This window comes from Argentina silus (genome assembly GCF_951799395.1).
Source record: "Argentina silus genome assembly, chromosome: 15".
Classification (NCBI taxonomy): domain Eukaryota; kingdom Metazoa; phylum Chordata; class Actinopteri; order Argentiniformes; family Argentinidae; genus Argentina; species Argentina silus.
Genome location: NC_139669.1, coordinates 7,943,642 through 7,967,654, shown reverse-complemented (window position 1 = coordinate 7,967,654; position 24,013 = coordinate 7,943,642). Strand labels below are relative to the sequence as shown.

General features: G+C 46.6%; 4 protein-coding genes across 4 annotated transcripts in view; 2 read left to right on the top strand and 2 right to left on the bottom strand.

Annotated features, from left to right (window-relative positions):
- Window positions 1–7,672: 7,672 nt before the first annotated feature.
- On the bottom strand, window positions 7,673–10,652 carry gar1 (GAR1 homolog, ribonucleoprotein). Its single transcript, XM_083686442.1, has 7 exons — window positions 10,591–10,652; window positions 10,089–10,307; window positions 9,517–9,671; window positions 9,312–9,371; window positions 9,068–9,194; window positions 8,764–8,883; window positions 7,673–8,362 (listed from the first exon to the last, which is right to left on the bottom strand). Exons 2-7 carry the CDS (start codon window positions 10,291–10,293, stop codon window positions 8,352–8,354), a joined length of 678 nt encoding a protein of 225 aa, XP_083542568.1. The 5' UTR covers window positions 10,294–10,307; window positions 10,591–10,652; the 3' UTR covers window positions 7,673–8,351.
- Window positions 10,653–10,757: 105 nt separating this feature from the next.
- Window positions 10,758–16,343, top strand: LOC310815770 (alcohol dehydrogenase class-3-like). Its single transcript, XM_083685692.1, has 9 exons — window positions 10,758–11,208; window positions 11,538–11,639; window positions 11,984–12,134; window positions 12,538–12,625; window positions 13,628–13,847; window positions 14,498–14,761; window positions 15,361–15,493; window positions 15,657–15,795; window positions 15,949–16,343. Exons 1-9 carry the CDS (start codon window positions 11,191–11,193, stop codon window positions 15,974–15,976), a joined length of 1,143 nt encoding a protein of 380 aa, XP_083541818.1. The 5' UTR covers window positions 10,758–11,190; the 3' UTR covers window positions 15,977–16,343.
- Window positions 16,344–16,908: 565 nt separating this feature from the next.
- On the top strand, window positions 16,909–22,364 carry neil3 (nei-like DNA glycosylase 3). Its single transcript, XM_083686790.1, has 10 exons — window positions 16,909–17,093; window positions 17,251–17,345; window positions 17,612–17,746; window positions 17,997–18,210; window positions 18,676–18,750; window positions 18,929–19,095; window positions 19,999–20,168; window positions 20,623–21,058; window positions 21,438–21,624; window positions 21,890–22,364. The coding sequence occupies exons 1-10, from the start codon at window positions 16,986–16,988 to the stop codon at window positions 22,070–22,072; spliced, it is 1,770 nt and encodes a 589-aa protein (XP_083542916.1). The 5' UTR covers window positions 16,909–16,985; the 3' UTR covers window positions 22,073–22,364.
- A 177-nt stretch (window positions 22,365–22,541) lies between these two features.
- The window catches only part of aga (aspartylglucosaminidase), a 6,447-nt gene continuing 4,975 nt past the window's right edge, over window positions 22,542–24,013 (bottom strand). The window contains exons 7-9 of the mRNA XM_083686791.1: window positions 23,598–23,705; window positions 23,093–23,226; window positions 22,542–22,802 (exon numbers count right to left, since the gene is read on the bottom strand). Of these exons, the coding sequence (XP_083542917.1) occupies window positions 22,702–22,802; window positions 23,093–23,226; window positions 23,598–23,705 (343 nt within the window). The 3' untranslated portion in view covers window positions 22,542–22,701. The remainder of the gene's footprint in view (window positions 22,803–23,092; window positions 23,227–23,597; window positions 23,706–24,013) is intronic.

Here is a 24,013-nt window from a genome sequence, read left to right as displayed (position 1 = left end):
CCCGTAAATCGGTAAATGACTCCAACGCACCCCAACACTCCCCTCTCTACTTTACCTCTGTTATGTGTAAACAATACCTTTACCTGTAAAAAGCTGGAAAATCAACACCTGTGTAAATGGTGACAGATGACAAATGCAGGTAAAGATTTAGTGGCATTTTACCATTGTCTCTGTGTGAACAGGGCTTTATTGTGCCATGGTCTCTTGTTGCAAACAGGGTAAAGTGGAGCCCTTGAGCAAGATGCCCGACAGCGTCCTGCTGGCTGACCTGGCTGATCAGAAGAAGCGGATCCGCAAACTGAAGGCTGAACTCGATGTCCTAAGCAGGAGGACCATTAAACCCCCAACAGAGGAGGTAGCAGACGAATATGAACTGTATCTAGCTACTATAACTACTACACTACAGTATCTATTACAAGTCGATAAGAACTCATAAAGTGTGTGTGTGTGTGTGTGTGTGTGTGTGTGTGTGTGTGTGTGTGAAAAGAAAAAGGAGAGGAAAGAAAAGAAAAAGGAGAAGAAGAAGGACGCGGTCCTGGTTACCCGAGCTGCTCCCTGTAGCCGTGGCAATGGGGGCAAGACTGCGTCACCAGCCCCAAGAGACAAGGCTCTGGCTAGGAAGCCATCCTCCCGTAAATCGGTAAATAAAACATTGGTACTTTAAAATGTCTTTGTATCCATAGAGGCTGTGTTATTGAGATTAATAATCTCTTCTGCAAGACAAGAGAGCTGGTGGAGGTAGAAATCAGATGTGTGTTTGATACCATTCCTTATTCCGTCCCATGCATCAATGAGCCCGTCCTCCGATTTCTACCTCCACCAGCCTCCCCTGCAGTGGTCTCATGTTAATGTTTGATACATCTATCTCACGTTGCACCAGGATTCCACTGTCAAGCAGAAGGACAAGTCTGTGTCCTCTACAGCCAAGGCTAAAGTCAAGCAGAAGGACAAGTCTGTGTCCCCTACTAAGGTCAAGGTCAAGTCCCCCAAGAGTGTCAAGTCATCTGGCAGCAAACAGGTTATTTCATCTTCTAGTTGATTCTTACCTCTTTTTATTCAGTTGGTACTGTAGTTACTGTAGGTGTTCTAAGAGAGGGCCTATGCTAATGTAGATACCTCTCCTTCCTGTCTCCCAATAGGATTCTGCCATGATGTCTGGGTCATCTGTTGCTGGGGGGCTTCAGAATGTCTATTCAGTGTCCTCCTTTGGTGACCATTTTAAGAACATCCATTCTGTGTCCATTGGAGAGGAGATTAAGGATGTGTGTTCTGCCTCTTCCAATGCTGGTGGGCTTCAGAACGTCCATTCTGTGTCCTCCTTTGGTGACCATTTTAAGAACATCCACTCTGTGTCCTTAGCCGAGGATGTCCTGGATGTGCGTTCTGCCTCTTCCAATGCTGGTGGGCTTCAGAACGTCCATTCTGTGTCCTCCTTTGGTGACCATTTTAAGAACATCCACTCTGTGTCCTTAGCCGAGGATGTCCTGGATGTGCGTTCTGCCTCTTCCAATGCTGGTGGGCTTCAGAACGTCCATTCTGTGTCCTCCTTTGGTGACCATTTTAAGAACATCCATTCTGTGTCCATTGGAGAGGAGATTGAGGATGCGCGTTCTGCCTCTTCCATTGCGGAAGAGATTAATGGACCATGTTCTGCCTCCTCCATTGCTGAGGAGATTGATGGAGAATGTTCTGCCTCCTCCATTGCTGAGGAGATTGATGGAGAATGTTCTGCGTCCATTGCTGAGGAGATTGATGGAGAATGTTCTGCGTCCATTGCTGAGGAGATTGATGGAGAATGTTCTGCCTCCTCCATTGCTGAGGAGATTGATGGAGAATGTTCTGCCTCCATTGCTGAGGAGATTGAGGACGCCCCCTCTGAGGATAAGGGATATTCCTCTACATCCTCCATCTCAGAGGATATCCCTAAGTCCTCAGCGTCCTCCATCTCAGAGGAGATCGAGCGATCCTCAAAGTCCTCCATTTCGGAGATCAAGAGGTCTGCAGCATCCTCCATTTCGGAGAACAGAGAGGACCGGCGCTCTGCATCGTACAGCTATAGCAGTGCCACTACTAGCTATAGTAGCTATAGCAGCAGGGATGCCAAGTCCTCGAAGAGTGGAAAGACATCCCGCAAAAAACTGGTGAGATTTCGGCTCGTTCTCTGGAATTATGGTGATTCTGTAAAGATGCTACCTTAAAGGGATAGCTGACTTGCATCAAAGCATGCCATTCCCAATTTTGAAACTTGAAGTAATGGCCCTATGCTAATATAAGATACCTCTTTCTCAGGACAAGAGACAGAAGTCTGAGGTCCATGACAAGTCCTCTAAGAGTGGGAAATCATCCCTCAAACGCCTGGTGAGATCGTAGATTAGACATTTTGCACTTACATTTTGCATTGCATACAAGACAATACAATATATTTAAAAACAACTATCGTCTAATGGGCGACAGTAGTGAAGATGCTGCTCTTGCAGAGGCAACCAAACTAATGTAAATGCCTCTTCCACAGGACTGTGATAAGAAGAAGAAGGATAAGTCTGCGTCCTCAATCACTGAGGACATTGAGGAGCAGTCCTCTGCTGCTGCCGAGGTTGAGGACAAGCCATCTAAGTCCTATAACTACAGCAGCGACACAGCTAGCTACTCTGCTGGCGACATGTCCTCGAAGCCAGCCCTCAGCAAACTGGTAAGGTTTCATCTTACAATGGTTCATTTTAGGCTGACCTCTGTATTATTTAGTTGTGGGTAAGTATGCTCTTAGAGAAGAGGGCCTGTTATTAGATTAGATTACATACTTTATACTTTTTCGGTCAAAACATGCATTTGTATTGCATACTAAAATGATATACCTTGGTTTTGTGTGATGTTTTTCCCCCCCAGGATTGTGGTGGGGAGCAGCAGGAAGTGTCTGAGCTCTCTGCACACTACACCACCGACATGGACAGCTACTCTGAGCCAAGTCAGAGAGCTGAGGACAAGTCATCCCTCAAAAAACGGGTGAGATTTCACCTAATCTAGATTAGATTAGATTAGACTGCCGAAGATACATATGAAGCTGCTTCAGTTGAAGACAGATGCCACATACTGATCCATGCTGTTTCGTGTGATGTTTGGTTCGGTGTTAGTTCATATTGTTTGTATTGTATTTATAGTTTATGTTGTTTGTATTCTTCATGCTGTAAATCACTTTGAGACATTTGTGTTTTGAAAAGCATGATACAAATAAATGTGATTGATTGATTGATTGATTGATTTTTCTGCCCCAGGATTCTGATAAGGAGCGGGGAGAAGATTCTGAGGCGTCCATTGCCGAGGACATCGAGGAGCAGACCTCTATAGCCGAGGACATAGAGGATGAGCCCTCTGCACAATACACTATGGACATGGACAGCTACTCTGAGCCAAGTCAGAGAGCTGAGGGCAAGTCTTCCCTAAAAAAACTGGTGAGATTTCACCCAATCTAGATTGGATTAGATTAGACTATCAAAGATACATATGAAGTTGCTTCAGTTGAAGACAGAGGCCATATACTCTGTACTCCAACTGAGTCCTCAGTGGCTCAGTTGGTAGAGCATGGTGCTAACAACGCTTAGGTTGTGGGTTTGATTCCTGCTGGGACCATATGTACTGAAATGTATGCACTCTCTGCAATGTAAATCGCTTTGGATAAAAGTGTCAGCTAAATGGCATCTATATACATACTGATCCGTGATGTTTTGTATTCTTCTTGTTGTAAATCGCTTTGAGACATTTGTGTTTTGAAAAGCACGATACAAATAAATGTGATTGATTGATTGATTGATTGATTGATTGATTGATTGATGTTTCTGTCCCAGGATTCTGCTAAGGAGCAGGGAGAAGATTCTGAGGCGTCCATTGCCGAGGACATTGAGGAGCAGACCTCTATAGCTGAGGACATAGAGGATGAGCCCTCTGCACAATACACTATGGACATGGACAGCTACTCTGAGCCAAGTCAGAGAGCTGAGGGCAAGTCTTCCCTAAAAAAACTGGTGAGATATTATCCACTCTAGTTAATACAGTGCATGTTCTTTTTTTAAATCTGTTTTTAGGGCATTTTTGCTTTATTGGGATACAGACAGTAGAGATTGACAGGAAGGATGGGTGAGAGAGGAGGGATGACATGCAAGATATGGCGAGGGTCGGAATCGAACCAGGAACCTTGCGATTACGTAGTGTGCGCATCAGTGTGCTACGCCACTAAGCGCCCCATACAGTGCATGTTCTAAGAGAAACCCTGTATTAGATTATATTGGATTTATCGAAAAAATAAATATGAAGCTGCTTCAGTTGAACACAGACACTACATACTAATGTCATGTATGTTTCTGCCCCAGGATTCTGATAAGGAGCGGGGAGAAGATTCAGAGGCGTCTATTGCCGAGGACATCGAGGAGCAGACCTCTATAGCCGAGGACATAGAGGATGAGCCCTCTGCACAATACACTATGGACATGGACAGCTACTCTGAGCCAAGCCAGTCATCCCTCAAAAAAATTGTAAGATTTGATCCAGATTAGTAGGAGAGGCCCCATATTAGATTAGATTAGTATATCGAAAAACACATATTAAGCTGCTTCAGTTGAAGACACTACATACTGGCGAATGTTAGACACCTCTGTTTCATGTGATGTTTCTGCCCCAGGATTCTGCTAAGGCGAGGAACATAGAGGAACAGGCATCCATCGCCGAGGACATCCAGGAGGCGGCCTCTGCCTCCTTAGTCTCCTCCCACCACAGTGCAGGGGATCGGGCTGCCTCCTCGGTCCAAAGCCAGCAAGCCAAGGAGGCACCAGCTGTGGGAGGTGACAAGTCCTGTAACAGTGGACAGGCCTCTGTGAAACAGTTGGTGAGAGTTACTCAGGCTGCCTCTGAGAGTGGAGCGCCGTCCCTGGTGAGTTACTCTACTGGGTGGGTCACGGGTTCTGTACGTGGTCCCAGTGGACGGTTGGGGTCAATTCAGTTTTCAATTCCGTCACTTCAGAAGTGATTTTAAATCATCTTCACGAATTGGAAATTGCCCATTGCTAAGCAGTAAGACTATAACATGAGTTTGGTGTGTTCTTACTATGTGCTATGAACACTGCAACATTGTAATTACAGGCTTATGTCCAGGACTCAGAGGTCGCTGGATTGAGAAAGGCTCTGGAGGAAGAGCGGGCAGCCAGAGTTGCTCTCCAGGCATCGCTGGACCAGGAGCAGTCCAACTACATGGACCTCCTAATCAAGGCCAGCCATATGGCCTCAGAGCTGAGGGAGAGTCGGAACACCACCGCCAAGCTCCAGGGTGAGCTTCACACCGCCCTCGCCCTGCAGGTGAGCGCGCTGGAGGAGCGTGACCAGCTCGCCCTGGACAGGCAGGCCCAGGTCCAGGAGCTTCAGGAGGCGAACGCCCGTCTGCAAGAGGGTCTCCGGGGGGAGAGGGCAGAGAACAAAGCCCTCAGCTCCAAAATGCAGGCCCTGCAGGAGGACAACGCGGAGCTCATGGAGGCCCTGGAGGCAGAGAGAGGTCAGGGTGCCGCGCTGCAGGACAAGCTCCAGAGGGAGTCTGCGGTACACAAGGCCCTGAGCTCCGAAATGGAGGCCCTGCAAGAGGGAAACGCAGCCAAAGATGCTCTCCTCTCCACTACGAACCAGAGAGCTGACCGGAGGGCCTCAGACCTGGAGGTGGAGAAAAGCAGAAGCAAGCAGCTCCAGAATGACCTAACTGTTGCCCTCCAACAGTGGCAGAGTGTGCTGGTGGACCGTGACCATCTGGCCAAAGAAAGCCATCCCAGACTTCTAGAGCTCCTCATGCTGAGCTCAGAAAACAAGGTCCTGAAGGAGCAGAGTGCGGAGAAGGATGCTCTTCTCTCCTCGCTGGAACTCAAAGCCAAACAAACTGCCTCTGAGATGATAGAGAAGCGGAATATGAGCCAGAAGCTCCAGGGACACCTTGAGACCGCTCACGCTGAGCACCGTAGGGTCCTGGAGGATCACAACCGGCTGGTTGCGGAGAGCGGGGCTCAGCTCCAAGAGAGCTCCCAAAAGGAGAGGGCAGAGCAGCCCCTTAGCTGTGAAGTGCAGGCCCTCAGCAGTGAAGTGCAGGCCTTGCAAAACAAAAATGCAGCTAGTGAGGCTAGCCTCTCCTCTCTTACCCTGAGGGCTACTCAGGTGACCTCTGAGCTGGAGGAAGAGCAGGGCAGCAGCAGAAAGCTCCAGGGTGACCTCCAGGCTGCCCTCTCTGGGGAGAAGATGGCTCTAAGGGAATGCGACAGGCTGACTGTGGAGCTAAGGGATGTCAGAGAGGTCTGCTCTGAGCTGGAGGAGGCTGTGGCCACAGAGAGGGCAGAGAAGGCAGAGGCTGAGAAAGTCTCAGACCAGCTCAAGGACTGGGGTCAACAGCTGTATGAGAAGACCCTGGCCCTGGAGAAGAGCCTCATCGCCCAGTGTGAGGTCAGTTCATCCCAGGAGGCTGAGCAGAAACGCTCTGAGGGGCTGGCTGTGGAGATACAGGAGCTGAAGGCACAGCTGAATGAGAGCCTGCAGTCAGCGACCTCAGCCTCGCAGGTAAGATACTGTCAATGACTGTGATGCATTACCCCACATAGTATCTCTCATTGAGATTAAATCTGTTTTACATTGCCTATGTCTCTGTGCACAAATGGTGTATGTGTGTGTGTGTGTGTGTATTAATTTCTTAATTCACTCTTTCATTAATTCAGGTCCTGGGGTTGGAGCTCTCGGGGGTGGTGTCTGAGCACCAGACCCTGGAGAGTGAGAACAAAGTCTTCCTCTCAGAGCTCCACTCCTTCATGGCCGAGGAGCAAGGTCTGCAGTATGAGGCCAAGCCATGAGGAGTGGGTCTGATTCCCTTCCCTCTCAGCCTCCTCAGCTCCAGGCCCGCCTTCAACCCAAGCAGCGCTTCAGCTATAAACTGAAGCTGAGAGTGACCCAGATGGCATCAAAACCTCAGGACCTGAATTAATGAAAGAGCGAATTAAGAAATGAATACGTGCACACACACAGAAACCGAATACAGAACTACAGACCGACATGGACGTTACCCTCTCTGGACACCAGAGGGCGCTAGAGGAGTGCGACCGGCTGAGAGTATGGGCAAACAGCTGGCCGAGACAGAGCATCCCCAGCCAGAGGCAGGACTGGGACCAGAGGCTGCTTATTATTAGTTATGGAGAGACAACAATGGTTTTTCCCCAGGCTAATACTTCAATTAAATGTAATCTGCTTGAATACAGCTTTTTCCCCACACCATATTTAGCTGTTATTTAAGCAGGTCGGTTGACTGAGAACACACAGCTAGGACAAGAACTAGTAGTAGCTACACTAAAAATTGCTTTATTCACTTAACAGCCTTGTATGTAGCCTATGTGAATACCTATACACAAAGGTGTGCATATATCATTCTGTGAAGGTGTGGACCACATTGCACAGGCTGTTGCAATGACAAAACAGATGAAATACATTTAATCACAAACACCATCCAATACTCTCCATATACGAGTTCAAACCCTGGATAAGAGAAATGTGATGAAAATGTTCTTCTGTATCTAACACATGGCACATCCAAAAGTGATGGATTGTGTAAAAAGTGACGGAACACAGGCCTCTACGACAGACACTAAGTAAGAGACACACGAGACTCATCCACAGAGCACCGTTTAATCAAAGGCTTCTCTTTACAAAAGATGGCAGTACTCTGCAACAGTGTGTATTGGATTTCTGGACGTAAAATATCTTTACACTGAATTTTAATGAAAACATTGGCAAAATGAATTCTCATGTCCAACATATGTATTTGTCTGAGTAATCCACTCACCTGGATAGTCTTAGAAACATAACGGTAGCCTATTTATATAACGGTATCATGATAGAGACAATTCCTGGATTCATCAACATGTGTTCACCATTCTATCACATCTTTTTATTTACCTGAACTTTCTCATAGTAACCCATGTTGGTCTGTGGCAGCTGTGACTCATTAGGCAGAATAAAAACCCAGACATATCCAGAAATGACCCAATTCACTCAGCGTGAACAGTGCTGGACAGAGTTGTAAAACAACTGGGCAAGGACCTTCACACTTCTTCTGTGACAAGAACATATCCAAAGTTCATTAAATAAAAGCCATCCATCCACACGTTACTCATCCTACATCGGTAGACAACAACAAAATAAAACAAATTGATAGCAGAGCGGTATAAAAAAAGGCAATGTCCATGTTCCATAGTTCTGGTCCAGCAGGGCGGAGTCTTGGCCCGTACAGCTCTCTGGAGGAACAGGAATGAGGCGAGGTGGGTCCAACGACCCGGTCAGCATCGCGTTCATCATCTACTTCCTGTAAAAAGACAACAAGGCGTAAACCAACAACATGAATGACAGAGCACAGTTGATGACATGCAAGGCTGCTACCCTATCAAAGGCACTCGTGGAGGCTGCTGGTGGAGGTAGAAATGGGAGGACATTGTAATGCATAGAACGGAATGAGGAATTGTGTCAAACATGTGTTTGATACAATTCCGCATTCTGGTTATTACAAGGAGCCCACCCTCCGAATTTCTACCTCCACCCTCCTCCCCTGAAGGCACTGTGTGTAGAAACCCTGGTTCACTGCAGATCAATAAGCTCAATGGGAGGAGCAGTGTGTATCATTTTATGCAAGGCTGCTTCACAAATTGTAGTTGAGGGGAAGTTTGTTTAGCAATCACTCAGAAGTTTTTTTCTAGGATTCAGACTCACCTCGGAATCCACCCCTGCTACCACCCCTACTTCCTCCCCGGAATCCTCCTCCTCCTCGCCCACCCCCGAATCCACCGCCTCCACGACCAAATCCACCACCCCTACCGCCCCGGAAACCACCTGGAGATGGGAGAGAGAAAAAAAACGGTTAAAAACCTGTCAGTTGTTGTTCTGCTTGTGTCTCTCAATGTTTTGTTTTGCAGAACTGTGGTGTACTTAAACCTTGTAAAATATATATAGAAATAATAAGAGAATGTTGCACAAAACAGTGTCAAAGACTTAAGTCCAACACTTATCAACTTACCCCCACGTCCGCCACCTCCTCTTCCTCCACCTCTCCCCCCTCGGCCTCCTCTTGGGGGGCCCTTCTCACCCGGGGGCCTGGGCAGGAACCTCTGGAGAGGCAGCAGCTTCATCGGGTCGATGTAGAACTGAGGGACAGAGTAGGATGTTAGTTGACAAACAGCTTTGAAAATGTTATATTCCAATTGTAAGACAGTGTTCAATTGACAGTGGATGGGAAGTTACAGTGAGTCACACAAGCTTACCTTCTGTAGTTTCTTGAATGAGGATGCCTTCATATTGTCAGACAGTTTGACGGAGAAATACTATAGGTTTTAGGTTAAGGGGCAAATCAGAGTTACAATGCCATGTAAACAATTTCCCAAAGGCAACATCACCCTGTTGCAAGGTAAAAATACAGTTGCTATAATACGAAAAACTATTCTCACAAAATGAGAATCGAAAGGATACAAATTCACGCAGCTGGCCGAAGATTTCATCCACCTTCCCGATCTGCTCTTTATTTTCCAGGTACACTGGAGCGTTGAAGTAGGGAACCTTGTTCTCTTCTGTCGTACACTTGACCACGATGTCGTCCTCACAGGGGTGCACAAACTCTCCCAGGGCTGCAGCAGGGATGGGTAAGTCAGTCAGGACAGAGTAAAAACCAGGGAGCAACAACACCTGTGTTTTGTATATGTACATGTAGGCCTGTGTGTGTGTCTGGGGTGGCTGGTGGAGTTAGAAATTGGAGGACGGGCTCATTGTAATGAATGAAATGAGGAATCGTTTCTCATTCCATGCATTACAATGAGCCTGTCCTCCAATATGTAGCTCCACTAGTGTGTGTGGTTTTACAGCTGTCAAAGACACAAACTGTAAATATACAGCTTGCAGGGGTTAAGCACATTAAGAGCTGAATTGAGAAATGTCCAATTAGTTTAATGAAGACAGGGTCAGTGAATATGGACCTCCGTGTGGGGTTGGTGTCGAGTGTGTTGATGTCCACGGGGATGGAAATGTGTTCTCTCCACGCATCTTACCGACAACGTATTCCGGTGGGCCGTAGTCCTGCTGTCTGAAGCCTCCTCTGCCGCCTCCACGGAATCCTCCACCGCCGCCGCCGCCTCGGCCCCCTCCTCCACGATACCCTCCACCTCCACCTCCCCCGCCGTATCCTCCTCCACCTCCACCGCCGTATCCTCCGCCACCGCGGCCCCCTCGTCCACCTCCTCCTCGGAAGGACATGTACAACACTCGACCTACAAGCGAAAGAGCACAAAATATGTATTTTTTTTAAATATGATTTCAATATAACGAGATGATGATGACGATATTTGCAACAGTCACAGCGAATCAAGCCGAGAGACAAGAGAACACAACGAGGCTAGCTAGCTGGCTAACTAGGCTTAGCAATGACAACTTTTCCTTGTTTACAACCAAATCTAACGGGAAAAAAGTGCATCTCCCGAGAAGAGATAACCACATTATAGTTGTCTTGTCCAAATGATGCAATAGACCAAATATATAATTGATTTCACATACCTTTATCCAAAAGAATAAACTCAGCTCCAGGAACGGTGCTCTGCCACACAAGCTGCACGCGACGACCCACAACACATGTGCGCTGACGACGGTGCCGTAAATGGTAGAGAAGTTAGACCGTCGTAAAACGTGGAAGGAAGTTTTACGTCAGGAGCTGGTAGGACGTGGTAGAGCTTTGAGAGCAGATACACAGTCAATGTCCACATTGTATACAGTATACAGTGTATCTCTGTTTGAAATGTTTAGTGTTCGATGTTTGTGTAATGTTTGTTTTTATTGTTATTGTTTACCTGCCCAGGGACTGCAGACGCAAATTAGCGCTTAATCTATATCAAGCACCTGATCTCATTTTAGGAAATTTATGTTTTTGTTTTACATTATCCCTGTCAAGTCAACGTAATGAATCAATACATGTATAGAATAGAATGATATAAAATGACAAATGTGCAGGCTAAGGTTCTGAAAATTCAAAAGTGCTTTCAAAAATAACTAAACAAGTAATATATGCCTTGAAAGAGTATACAGATGTGCTTTGTATCGTACATTTAGTACGTGATGTGCTTTATTTCCCACAGAGTCACATTTCACTAATAAGCCATAATGAATACGGAGGGTCAGGTAAGGAATGCCCTCTCTGTGTTCTGCACTGGCTTCCATACAGTTTCTGTTACGTTTGTACCAGGAGAACACTCCCTCTCCTCGTTAATGCATTGTATGCGATTAGCCCGTCTAAATATCTTCCCTGTTTGTGTTTGCAAAAGCACCTCCTCATCTGTGCTTAAGGGGATTTGTCATGGTTACACATGATTACCTTTCATGAAGTCAGTGTACACAAGTAGATAAACCACCTGCTGAACTCTCCATTCCATTTCCACGGCTCCAAAGTTGACCTAGTTAGCAACCACTAGCGTTTTCCATGGATTCTCAATCTCTCCCATGTTTCTTAGGTGATCAAGTGCAAAGCAGCTGTGGCCTGGGAGGCAGGGAAACCTCTCTCCATTGAGGAGGTGGAGGTGGCCCCTCCTAAGGCCCACGAAGTGCGCCTCAAGGTACCTCAGACCCTGTTAGGGTATCCACTCCCTTACACTCACATGTTTTACTTTACTCACATGTTTTACTACTTGGGAAAGTTCTTTCTCGGATGTTATCACGAGTGCAAACTGCTGTAAACTATTGTAAACACACTCTACAGTGTATTACACAACCAGTGGACCTCTATAAGGCACACACACACACACACACACAGACACACACACACACATACACACACACACACACACACACACACACACACACACACACATACATACAACAGTAGCCTACAATACAAAGATCACAAGGGCTGTGATTTTGAACTAACACAAACTGCGATGTGTGTTTTGTGTGGGGGCAGGTGGTAGCGAGTGGAGTGTGCCACACTGACTGGGCGTTCCTCTATGAGACTGGCAAAGGGATGCATGTGAGACCCTTCCCCCTGGTCCTGGGCCACGAGGGGGCTGGGCTGGTGGAGAGTGTAGGCCCGGGGGTCACCACATTCTCACCAGGTAGGCGGTGAAGTCTTTTAACAGGGAGGCTGGTATGTAGACTGTCTATCAGGGGAGGCTGGTGGAGGTAGAAATCAGAGGACGGGCTCATTGTAATGCATGGAATGGATTTTGCTTAGCATCACGTGTTTGATAGCAAGTTTGTAAGTCGCTTTGGGTAAAAGCGTCTGCTTAATGTCCAAAATGTAAATGTCAAAAAATGTCAGAGCTTATTGTTATTTATAAATATTTTAATTATAACCTGCACCCAAACTGTCTTAACACTGTAACATGCCTGATGTAAATGGAAAATGTGTGAGGAAAGGGTACAGTTAGCTACTGTACTGTAGCTTTAACGGATTGGATTGGATAGCATTCATGTTTACTGTACTGTAAAGCTAGTATTTTCTTTGTGTTTCCGTAGGAGATAAAGTCATCCCTCTGTTTCTCCCACAATGTGGAGAGTGTGAACGTTGCCTGAACCCCAAGACTAATCTGTGCAAGAAGAACTGGTACATTTGTCAGGGTTTTAACTGTTACCTTGGCTTGGTTACCAAAACCTGGCATGTTGTTGATGGCACGCACGCACACACACAAACACAAACACACACACACACACACACACACACACACACACACACACACACACACACACACACACACACACACACACACACACACACTGCAGCTACACAATAGCACACTATAGCCACTACTGTTTTATTTGACTCAATCCACTACTCCATTCATGATAGCAAAAAGGGCTATAAAAACCTCCTCATCATTATAAACATCTTTATGACACAATACACACACTGATTCCAGCTTGCTTGATCCTATAGTTAAGCCTATAGGTTTGGTCAACATGTTAGGGTCTTGCAGCAACCTCACCCTCCACTGTGGCCCTGTTTGAACACTCTTAAAGGCATCCTTTCTCCCTCCCTTCCTTGTAGAAATCACTGATCTGACATGACTTGATTGGTGAAAGCTATGCAACGGCAAGCTTGCTTTGACCAGTCCAAGATCAGTGATTTCCTCAAGGAAGGGAGGAACGGAGGAAGCATTTAAAGAGTATTCAAACAGGGCCACAGTGGAGGAAAGGGTTGCCATGTTTGCGGATTTCCCCGGCAAATTGGGATACTTAGAAAACAAGGTCACGGGTGAAAATGTATTGGTCGCGGGTTGCAGGTTTTTGAGCTACTTCTAAATTGCTCGAAGCAACCATGGCAGAAAAAATATGGATTCATTTCACTGTGACCTGCTGACTATCAGGCAGTGAGGCAGGCTGTTGCTGAGTGAGTGTGAGTGGTGAGGAGGCGGAGGGGTGTGTGTGTGTGTGTGTGTGTGTGTGTGTGTGTGTGTGGTGTGTGTGTGTGTGTGTGTGTGTGTGTGTGTGTGTGTGTGTGTGTGTGTGTGTGTGTGTGTGTGCGTGTGTGCGTGCGTGCGTGCGTGCGTGCGTGCGTGCGTGCGTGCGTGCGTGTACTCTAACAGTGCCTGTGTCTGTCTGTCCTCAGGGCTAACACTCAGATGGGCGTGTTGGCTGATGGCACCAGCAGGATATCCTGTCGTGGGAAGCAGGTCTACCAGTTCATTGGCGTCAGCTCCTTCTGCCAGTACACCGTCGTCCCTGATACCATGGTAACCAAGATCAGAGACGACGCCCCCTTGGACACGGTCTGCCTGTTGGGCTGTGGCGTCTCCACGGGTTACGGTGCCGCACTCAACACTGCCAAGGTGGAATATTAATGCAGTGTTTTTATTTTTTGGGGAGTAATTATTTTTGGTTGTTAATGCAGTGTTCATGTGAGCTCTCTAACTTCCAAGTTAAATTTCATGGAAATTATTTGGGAAGAACTTCCTATCGGTTGATTCTGTTGCTGTCTGTGTGGGAAACCCTAACCCTAGATTAAGAGTTTTCAAGTTGGAAATGTTTAAGTTTCCTAGTTCTGAGCGCACATAAACTACACATAATACTATGATGCTCTTGAAATATATAATGTCATACTCATGTCGTTATACAAAGCTAAAGACACATGTAAATGTGTTAATGCTTTAAAGGCTACTGATTGCATTCAAAGTATGTATGAATCTAAAACTTCTCTTTCAAGAAAAATATCAGCATTATCCTCAGTACAGTCTTGTTTTTCAAGGAAACAGCCCTGAATAGACTTAGAAGGGGCTTTACACACTACAGGGCCGATCCGACCCGACCCGAACCACAATGTGCTGGCTCTGATAGTTTTCTTTCACATTCTGCATCCAACACTTATTCAGCAACTAGTGGATGCATAACCAGGCCCGCTCATCTGGGTTCAGCTGGGTTCAGCTGGGTTTGGCTCTGAGGCTGGAATTAGGATTACGAGATTGTTCATATTTCAATCCAGGTGGAGCCTGGTTCTACGTGTGCCGTCTTCGGCCTGGGAGCCGTGGGTCTGGCCGCCGTCATGGGCTGCAAGGTTGCTGGGGCAACCAGGATCATCGGCGTGGACGTCAACCCAGACAAGTTTGAAAAGGCCCGGGAGTTTGGGGTCGGGGAGTTTGTGAACCCCGGGGACCACGGCCCCAGACCCATCCAGGAGGTGCTGGTAGAGCTGACAGATGGAGGGGTGGACTATGCCCTGGAGTGTGTGGGAAGTGTCACTGTCATGGTGTGTATTCAGGACGAGACTTTGTAGTTCTTGTTGTTGTTGTTTTTTTAAAAAGGGAGAATTCACACATTGTTCCGTGGTCCCTACCCTGGCCTTGTATAGTTTGCCATGACAGCCATGACAGTAATACAGTGTGAATAGTGGAACTTTTCTTCAAATGACGAATCTGTATAGAAGTGAATGGACAAAACAGATGTACTGAATCCTAGGTATCATGCAATGTCTCACATCAGATAGCACAACTCTGGTAATTCAAGGTTTACAGTACCAGTCAAAAGCTTGGACACAAACTTGCCAAGAGTGTGCAAAGCTGTCATCAAAGCAAAATGTGGCTACTTTGAAGAATCTAAAATCTAAAACATATTCTGGTTTGTTTAACACTTTTTTGTTTACTACATAATTCCCTTATGTGTTCCTTCATAGTTTTGATGTCTTCAATATGAATCTACAATGTAGAAAAAAAAAAGAAAAACCAATGAATGAGAAGGTGTGTCCAAACTTTTGACTGGTCTGAGGCGTAGAGTGTTCTGCAGGAATGGTGACCCTGTGGTAAGAGGATGAAGTGTCATGGTACAGTATGTGTTCCCTCTTCCCCCCAGAGGTCTGCCCTGGAGAGCACCAAGGACGCCTGGGGCACCTGTGTCATCGTGGGGTGGACAGAAACGGAGGAGATGAGCTTTGTGGTCAAGGACCTGTTGTTGGGACGCACCCTGAAGGGGACCTACTTCGGAGGCGAGTTGGTTACTGATGTTGAGACTTTTAGATGCGTGTCACGTCTCGCGTGTTTGATACCGTTCCTCACTCCATTCCCTGCATTACAATAAGCCCGTCCTCCGATTTCTGCCTCCACCAGCCTCCCCTGGTTCATAACGTACATGTTGTACATGTCCGACAGGCTGGAAGAGTGTGGAAAGTGTCCCCAGACTAGTGGATGACTATATGAACCACAAACTGAAGCTGGATGAGTTTGTGACTCACACCTTGTCCCTGGACCAGATCAACACCGCCTTTGACCTCCTGACCAGTGGGAAAAGGTGTGTGTGTGTGTGTGTGTGCGCGTGCGTGCGTGCGTGTGTGTGTGTGTGTGTGTGCGTGCATGTGTGTGTGTGTGTAGTAATACCAAACAAGTACTCATCACTTAAAGAGTTTTTGATCTCTGATCAGTTTCTTCCCTCTTTCCATGACAGCATCCGAACAGTCATACAGCTGTGGTAGTGAAGGGCTGAAGGAGTCTGCTGGACAAAGATCAATTCATTGGTTCATTGTTATCCTGACCCTGGACTGCACATGTGCCATTATCCTTGACATAATTACAATTACCTCAGATTTCTACCTCCACCAGCCTCCCCTCCTTGACAACCCTCTGCTCTCCTCTGTACAGACAATCCCCTCAACAAACACCACTAAATACAGTTCAGTGTGTTTTTTTTTCACAATATACCTTACTGTCTTACACAACATAATTGTATTAAGAGATATATGTTTAAGCTCTAAATTTGATATAAATTGTTGATTTTGTAATGGACTCGCTGAAATAATATAATTTCTGTTCTGCCGTTTAATAAATACTACCTTCATTGTATTCTCCTATGTTCCCAGTCAAGCACTAACATCCAATTGATATCTTTTGAAGGTCCAAAGTGAAGACCACAATCGACTGATTAAATCATTAATTGATTGATGATCACTTGAATCAGGTCATCTTACACTTTCATTGACAACTTCCACTACTACTAGCAATTACAGTAGGCTGTTTGAGAGAAGCTTTGAATCCTAAGCAACCTGCCCAGTGGTCAGTACAGTACATGTGTTTGAAGTACAGTAGACCAACAGACAGCACTATAGCGGGTGTCAAAGCTGCGTGCTGGAAAACCATGTTAGTGTATCTAGGTGAAGTTATGGGTGGTGGTGCTCATTTTGGATTTCCTGTCTTTTGCGGCTTTTGACAAGCGTTAACCTCTCACTTTAAACGTAGTTTGATCATTAATAGAAATAGAAGAATGGAACAAACGTAATTCCCAGTAGCGTCGGCAGAGGGCAGTGTAGCGCAACATTCCGATTCTCAACCGAGAAGGGCTGTTAGCGCATGCGCAAATTTGAATCACATGGCGGGTTGTTTTGGTTTTGTAATCGTTGCGGTGATGAGGTTTCCTTAGCAAGCTTAAGTTAAATAGTGTTGTATTATCAATCAATCTATCTATCTGGTAAGCGTACATTGGCTGGAATGGTTGAGGGTCCGGGATGCACGTTGAACGGAGAGAGGATCCGCTCAAGGGTCCAGAGAGGACAGAAAGTGAAGGAATTCAGGGGAACTCTGGCGATGAACGCACAAGTAAGTTAACTTTAAGATAGCCTGTGTTGTTTAATAACATCATGCATATTGATCGTCTGTCGGGTGATGTGTGAATGTCACTGTTAGAACCTCCTCGGAAGTTTTCTTATGTAAGCTGACATCCTAGTCAGCTCTCTCTCTCTCTCTCCATTTGCAGAAAGGTTCCTTTCATGTCTTCATCGGAGGTCAGTTCACAGCAGTCGAGACTCTGGGGAAGGAACTGTTCATGTACTTCGGCCAAAGAGCTCTGAGGTTTGTGGAGCAGAGCTGTAACATCTGTTGCTGGGCCCATGGCTCTTCTTGTGTTGCATATTGTTCCTCTTTTCACTCACACTGAAGACATTCGGTAGGGTTAGCTACCAGCTAGTAACTGCATTCCAGCTACCAGACTCATGCATTGAAATGCCACCTATTTTAGTTTTCAACTCCAAACTCTGTAGGGTTAGTTTGCATCATATGACTTCATCACTTTTCCTTTAAATGAGCTCTCTCTAATTGTGTCTCACCTGTGACGACAGAGTCCACTTCGGTATGGACGGCTCCATGCGTGTCAACCCGGTGGACAAGAAGGACAGGAAGGGGAAGCCAGCTGTGCTGGAGATCCACCTGTCCAATGACATCGTCTGCTTCTTTGACTCCACTGTGGAAATCAGGTAATTGGGGGGGGGGTCTCCAAAACCTTAATTCACACTACAGAGCCGAGCCAAACTGGGCTGAACTGGGCTGGGCTGGTTTGGCCTGGGATGAACTGGGCTGGTCTGGGCTGGTCTGGGGTGGCCTGGGCTGAACTGGGCTGGCCTGAACTGGACTGAACTGGGGTGGCCTGGGCTGAACTGGGCTGAACGGGCCTGGTTATGCATCCTCCATAGTTGCTGACCGGTGTTTCTACATGTCTGGCTGCAGGTTGACCGAGGACTGTGAGCAGAGGGTCCAGGCCATGGAGAGCCTGGACGTCTGCTCCCCTCAGTTCAGTTTCTCCCGGGCAGAGGAGGCGGTGAAGAGGCAGAGCAGCAGGATGCTCTGTGACGTCCTGCTGGACCAGGCTGTCCTGCCCGGGGTGGGGAACATCATTAAGAATGAGGCCCTGTTTGACTCTGGCCTCCACCCAGCTGTTAAGGTAGGTAGTCTGGTGATGCTGAATCATAACTCTGATATTCGACTCTGGTCTCCACCTAGCTGTCAAGGTCGGTACTACAGGCTGGTGATAGTGAGTCACATCAAGGGTTTGAAATATGATTGCAAGATTGGCTTTGCACTTACCAAAGCAATAACACACCAACGAGTAGGTTATATATCATGATCATAAGCATGGCTGATATTCATAATGTACTGTAGCCTTCGACCTGTGCATCCCTGACTGTTTTTACATGTTTAACTGAGTGTGAGCCTATTGTTCAGATTCAGAACAACTAGGCCTAATGTGGATGTAATAATGGTAGATATTCATGATATAGCTTACCAACGAACTGACTGTGTTTTAAAATGTTGAACTGTGTACGTGTTAAGCCTATTGTTCAGTTTTAAAACAACTAGGCCTAGTATGTTTTTAGATACATGCCATTGCTTGTCTGCTGTCTCTCAGGTCAAACAGCTAACAGAAGCCCAGGTCCACCATCTTGTCAAGATGACTCGTGACTTCACCCTGCTGTTCTACAAGGTGGGCCACACATGACAATATAGTGAGCGCAATAGCCTTCATGTGCTTGAATCCATTGAAACATACCATATAATGACCTAGTGTGAACCGCAGTATCACTCCCAATGACAAAGACAAGACAGCTCTTGTCATTTTTTCAGTCTCTTCTATTTTCTCTTTACCTTTCATTTTCTCTCAGTGCCGTAAGTCGGGCTCCGCGCTCCACAAACACTACAAAGCCTACAAGCGCCCACGCTGCGGCCAGTGCTCTGGAGCCATCACCGTCTGTCGCCTGGGAGACAACGGAAGAATGACGTACTTCTGCGACCGGTGTCAGAGTGAGGATCCTAGCAAGGTCAACGTCAGGTAAAGGTCACACGGACGTTGCACTCGGTCAACGACCGAATGCTTTGTTAATTAGAAGCTTTAAAAAGGAAGTCTCGTTTGGCATGGTCCTCTGAGACACGCCATGTCCCAATACCTCTAGAATGCGTCCTTCCCTCCTTCCTTCCTTGAATAAATCCCTGATCTGACATGACTTGATTGGTGGAAGCAACAGAGTGCAAAGCTTGGTTTGTCCAATCCATTCAGGTTAAATAAGCGATGACTTGAAGGAAGGATGGATCTGTTTTGATAGATATCCAGTCAGGCAGGTGGAGGAAAAGAGACTAGCAAAGGAAGCCACTTCAGACTGTTGAGCTTCGCCCGGGCTAACCCTTACCCACTGTGTGGGTTTTTAGATGCCCTGGCGGCCATCTTTGTAGTCATATGGGGTTGGGAGGAACTGATGAGTCATGATGTGGGAATGAGTGTATATGTACACATAGTACACACAAGTCTGTCTGCCAGCCAGGTTGCAGGCTGGGCGCAGTCTGGGCTGTGTTTGAATAAGGCTTTAGGAGGGCTTGAGTGCGAAGCCCCGTACAAGCAGCTGATGGAGGAAGCTGTGATGTGACCTTCCCTGAAGCCCCAATGCCACTCTCTCAATCTATATTTGTTTTAGGGCTTTAAATGCATGTTGAACACCGGTCGTACTCCATAGTGTCACACACAAGCACTATTAATTGAATTCAGATCGAACAAACGTTATCTGTTTAATGAAATACAGTAAAACATTTAAGATTAGTTTTCAGACGAAATTGGGATTACAAAGATCACTTTGGTGAATGATGCTTATGTGAATACAATCAGAATGTACAGTGTGGGTCTGTAATTTGACTTGTGTCACCCTTTGTGATGAATCTTCCTGGTTCTTGTTTCTGTCTCCAGCAAACTCCCGACCAGGAACAGTCTAGTGGGCTGGGCCTACCAGGGGGGCGTGGCTAACGATGACCATGTGGCCAAGAAGGAGGAAGAGGAGTGGGCGTGTCAACTCTGCACCCTCATCAACCAGCCAATCAGCAAGGCCTGTGACGCCTGCCTGACCCCTAGACCTGAGGGTGAGTAATCTAATAAACTATTCTGCCTTCACCCCAGTTTCCCCCAGTCCTCTAGGCCCAAAGTACAACTCCAAACTCACAAAATGAGATCATGTAAAGCATTGTATCACATTCCACATGAGTTTACGGTTCAGCACCTGATCAGCCAGAGGAGGATGGGTCCTCCCTGGACTCTGGTTCCTTTCAAGGTTTGTTCCTCCCAGGAAGTTTTTCCTTGCCAGTGTGCCCTATAGTTTTCTCCCCTCTGGGGAGTTTTTTTTGGGGGTCTATGGTTCAGTGTTAGATCATATTGTTTGTATTGTATTTATTTCTTATATTGTTTAGTATTGTTCTCGTTGTGAAGCACTTTGCAACATTTCTCTTTGTAAAAAGTGCTATACAAATACATTTGATTGATTAATTGGTTGAAGAAATAAATAATCTGTCCTCTGTCTTTGTCGTTCCCTCTCCACAGTCCCCAAAGAGGACGTCAGCCCAGAGAGCTCTCCCTTCACCAGAGACTTGATCAAGTTCCCCTGCAATGCCTTCTCCAAGCCACTAGGGGAGCTCAAAGTCAACCGGAGGGCTGCGTTTGGGACTGCCACCCTGGTCCTCAACGACTTGAGCAGGAAGCCACCGGACCCCCTCAGCCTCACACACTCTTCTCCTCTGTCCCCTACCAGCACTCGCCTGCATCCCCAGGCCTCCGCAGGGAGAGGCTTAAATAAACACAACGTCTATCATGGGACAACAGGGCCCAGTTTCACGTCCGGAGGCTGGCGCAGGGAGAGGGAGGAGGAGCTCTCCAAGGGGGACTCGCTGGCCTCCTACAGTCAACCGCCCAAGAAAATGAGAATTGATCACAGCTCCTTTAGTGGTCACAGAGCTCATAACGGAACCCACACCGCGAGGTGAGTGGAGCGCGCTCAGGTGTACACCAGGAAGAGTTTCACTGAGGGGAGTTTGTGACTGTGGGGGACGGAACCGGGATGGAGAAGAACGCATGTGGAATTTTAATGCGGCATTGTTCGAAAAGTGGAGTTTGATGAATGGCTAGGCTGTTGCGATGAGCCCCGAGTCTGCACTAACTCAAACTGTCTTCAAATAACATTTCACACAGTGTTGAGTTTGTTCCCTGCTATATTTACGATGTAGTAGTGTCTCTTGGGCTCAGACTAGATATTCTAACCTTATAATGAAACTATTTTTGAGGCAAACTCTAACATACATCAAATGATGTTGTTCATTTCATACTTGTTATCTAATAAGACCCTATTCTCTCTGATTCAGTTCCCCTCAGACCAGAGCTTCGACGGTAGGTACCCAGCCCCAGGTCTCTGCTCCTCCCAGCATGCCTTGCTGTGTGTCCCACGGGCAGCCCGCGGTCCGACGGGTCGTCACCAAGCAGGGGGACAACAGAGGGAGACCATTCTACACCTGCTCCCTCCCCAGGGAGACCCAGTGCCAGTTCTTTGAGGTGAGAGTCACGTGGGGAAAGACTGTATATGCTTTTGGTTTGATGTTTATTCAACCTTTATGTATTATTCTCCATGAGACCCACATGCTGTGACTGAAAAGAACATGTGAAATGACATTTATATAGAAGTATACAAACTAAACTAACAAACAAACAAAGAATGAACACTATTAAAGAGAATAATTTCTTGATATGTCCTGAAGAAGAAGATGATGACGATGATGATGATGATGATGAGAGCAATCTTCCTCTCTTCTCTCCTCAGTGGGCAGACTGTCACTTCCCCTCCTGTAAGCATGCCAAGCGTTGTCTGATGAGGACCGTGCTGAAGCTCGGCCCAAACAACGGACGCCCCTTCTACACCTGCAGCTTCCAGAGGGGCCAGCAGTGTGACTTCTTCCAGTGGGCCGAGAACGGACCAGGACTCTCCATCCGGCCCGGCTGCTGATGGTCCAAGGAGAGACGGAGGGTGATGCAGTTGCCTAAATTGTCCGTAACCTCCTTTTGGGTTTCGTTTTTTAAAAAAAACAAAAGATTGGTGTTGTCTGCGTCTACTGTGCTGTATGTAACAGCCTATTTAATATGACTGTTGTATTCTTTCATCTGACTTATACTGGTGTGTGGTCTTTTATGTATCTGTAAAATACTGTTTTCCTTTCATCTGACTTGTCTGTACTCGTTGCATCGTCATTGCATCACTTCATCTCCTCGCCTTGAAGTCTCATGAAGTTGTCTCCATTGTGAGCTGAGACGAATGTACAGGATCTATAACTGCAATGTCTTCTTTCTTGTAACCATGGAAGTCATTTCACCACAGAGTGTTGAACACTTTCATAATGCAATAAATAGTTAATCACTTTCACAGCGTTTTTTCAAAAGTTATAAACAGTACAATGATTCTAGGCTTTGAGTTTATTCATGAGATTCAAACACACATAATTGGATCTTTTAGAAAACAGTTGTCTTGATTTCATTAATTCATAGCTCTCCGACTTAACACAACTCCGATGCTCATTGGTATCATTTAACATAATTGATAGTTGCACGAAGCACACACATTGAAAACATTGTCACGATTTAAAAACAATCCACAGATTTCAACAGTGGTGTGTGGGATTGAGAGTCAGAGACCATGAAGTGGAATTGAGAGAATCCAGGAACTTTGTTGCACGCCGCACCTGAAGAGAATAGGGGAGAGAAACACAGCATCACCTTAATCCTTTAGAAAAAAGGAAAACTACCTACTCTATTATTCACGTTCAGCACCAGGGGAGGCTGGTGGAGGTAGACATTTTGATGCCATTCCTGGATTCTGAGGTGTTTGACACCATTCCTCAGTCCGTTCCATGCATTATAATGAGCCCGTCCTCTGATTTCTACCTCCACCAGCCTCCCCGGACACACACACGCCTTAGGTCACTACAGTAATGAAGGTAAAAAGGTCATTTGAGTGATGACAGACACTCACCGTAGTGGCCAGTTGTGTTAGCACAGATGACAGCCCCAAAGAACTTTGGGTAATGCGTCTTGATTCTGGAGATGGCCGTCTTACAGGCGGTGGCGGGGTCAATTCCTGACCTCATTAGCTCCACAGCCAAGTAACTGTAGGCAGGAGTAGATAGGTGAAAACTTTTACTTAACCTTACTTTTACTAAACTGTTTAAGAAATGTGTTGAAGAGCTGCGCTATTAGTACGCATGCTAATAAAACAATGGAAGGTATCAAGATGTGCATCCTTAGATTCCATAAGACTTATAAACAGCCATCATCAGGTTGAGTCAAAGCAGCCTCTGCAGTGCAAATCTACCAGGGGAGGCTGATGGAGGTAGAAATCGGAGGACGGGCTCATTGTAATGGACTGGACTGGGATGGAATGAGGAATGGTATCAAACACGTGTGTCCATGCATTACAATGAGCCTGTCCTCCAATCAATTTCTACCTCCTCCAGCCTCCACTGAAGTCTAGTATATACCTGGGCAGGAAGCGCATCATCACGTCTCCATCTCCTGTGGCCGCCGCCCCCCCGGCAGTGCTGTCAGCGTAGGCGCCCGCCCCGGCGATGGGAGAGTCCCCTACACGCCTGGCGGACAACGCAGCACGGGTCAGAGTGACTGGGTAATATTGTCAACGTTGCTTCACAATCGTTATACACCAGGGGAGGCTGGTGGAGGCCGAAATCGGAGGACGGGGTTGTATTGCATGGAATGGAATGAGGAACGCTATCAAACACATCCTTCGTTCCATTTCATGCATTACAATGAGCCCATCCTCCGGTTTCTGCTTCCGCCAGCCTCTACTGTGATACAAACAATATATTCACCATCCTCCACTCCACTCACTACAGTCTACAGTATGTCAAACAACACATTGAAAGTTACCGGATAACTT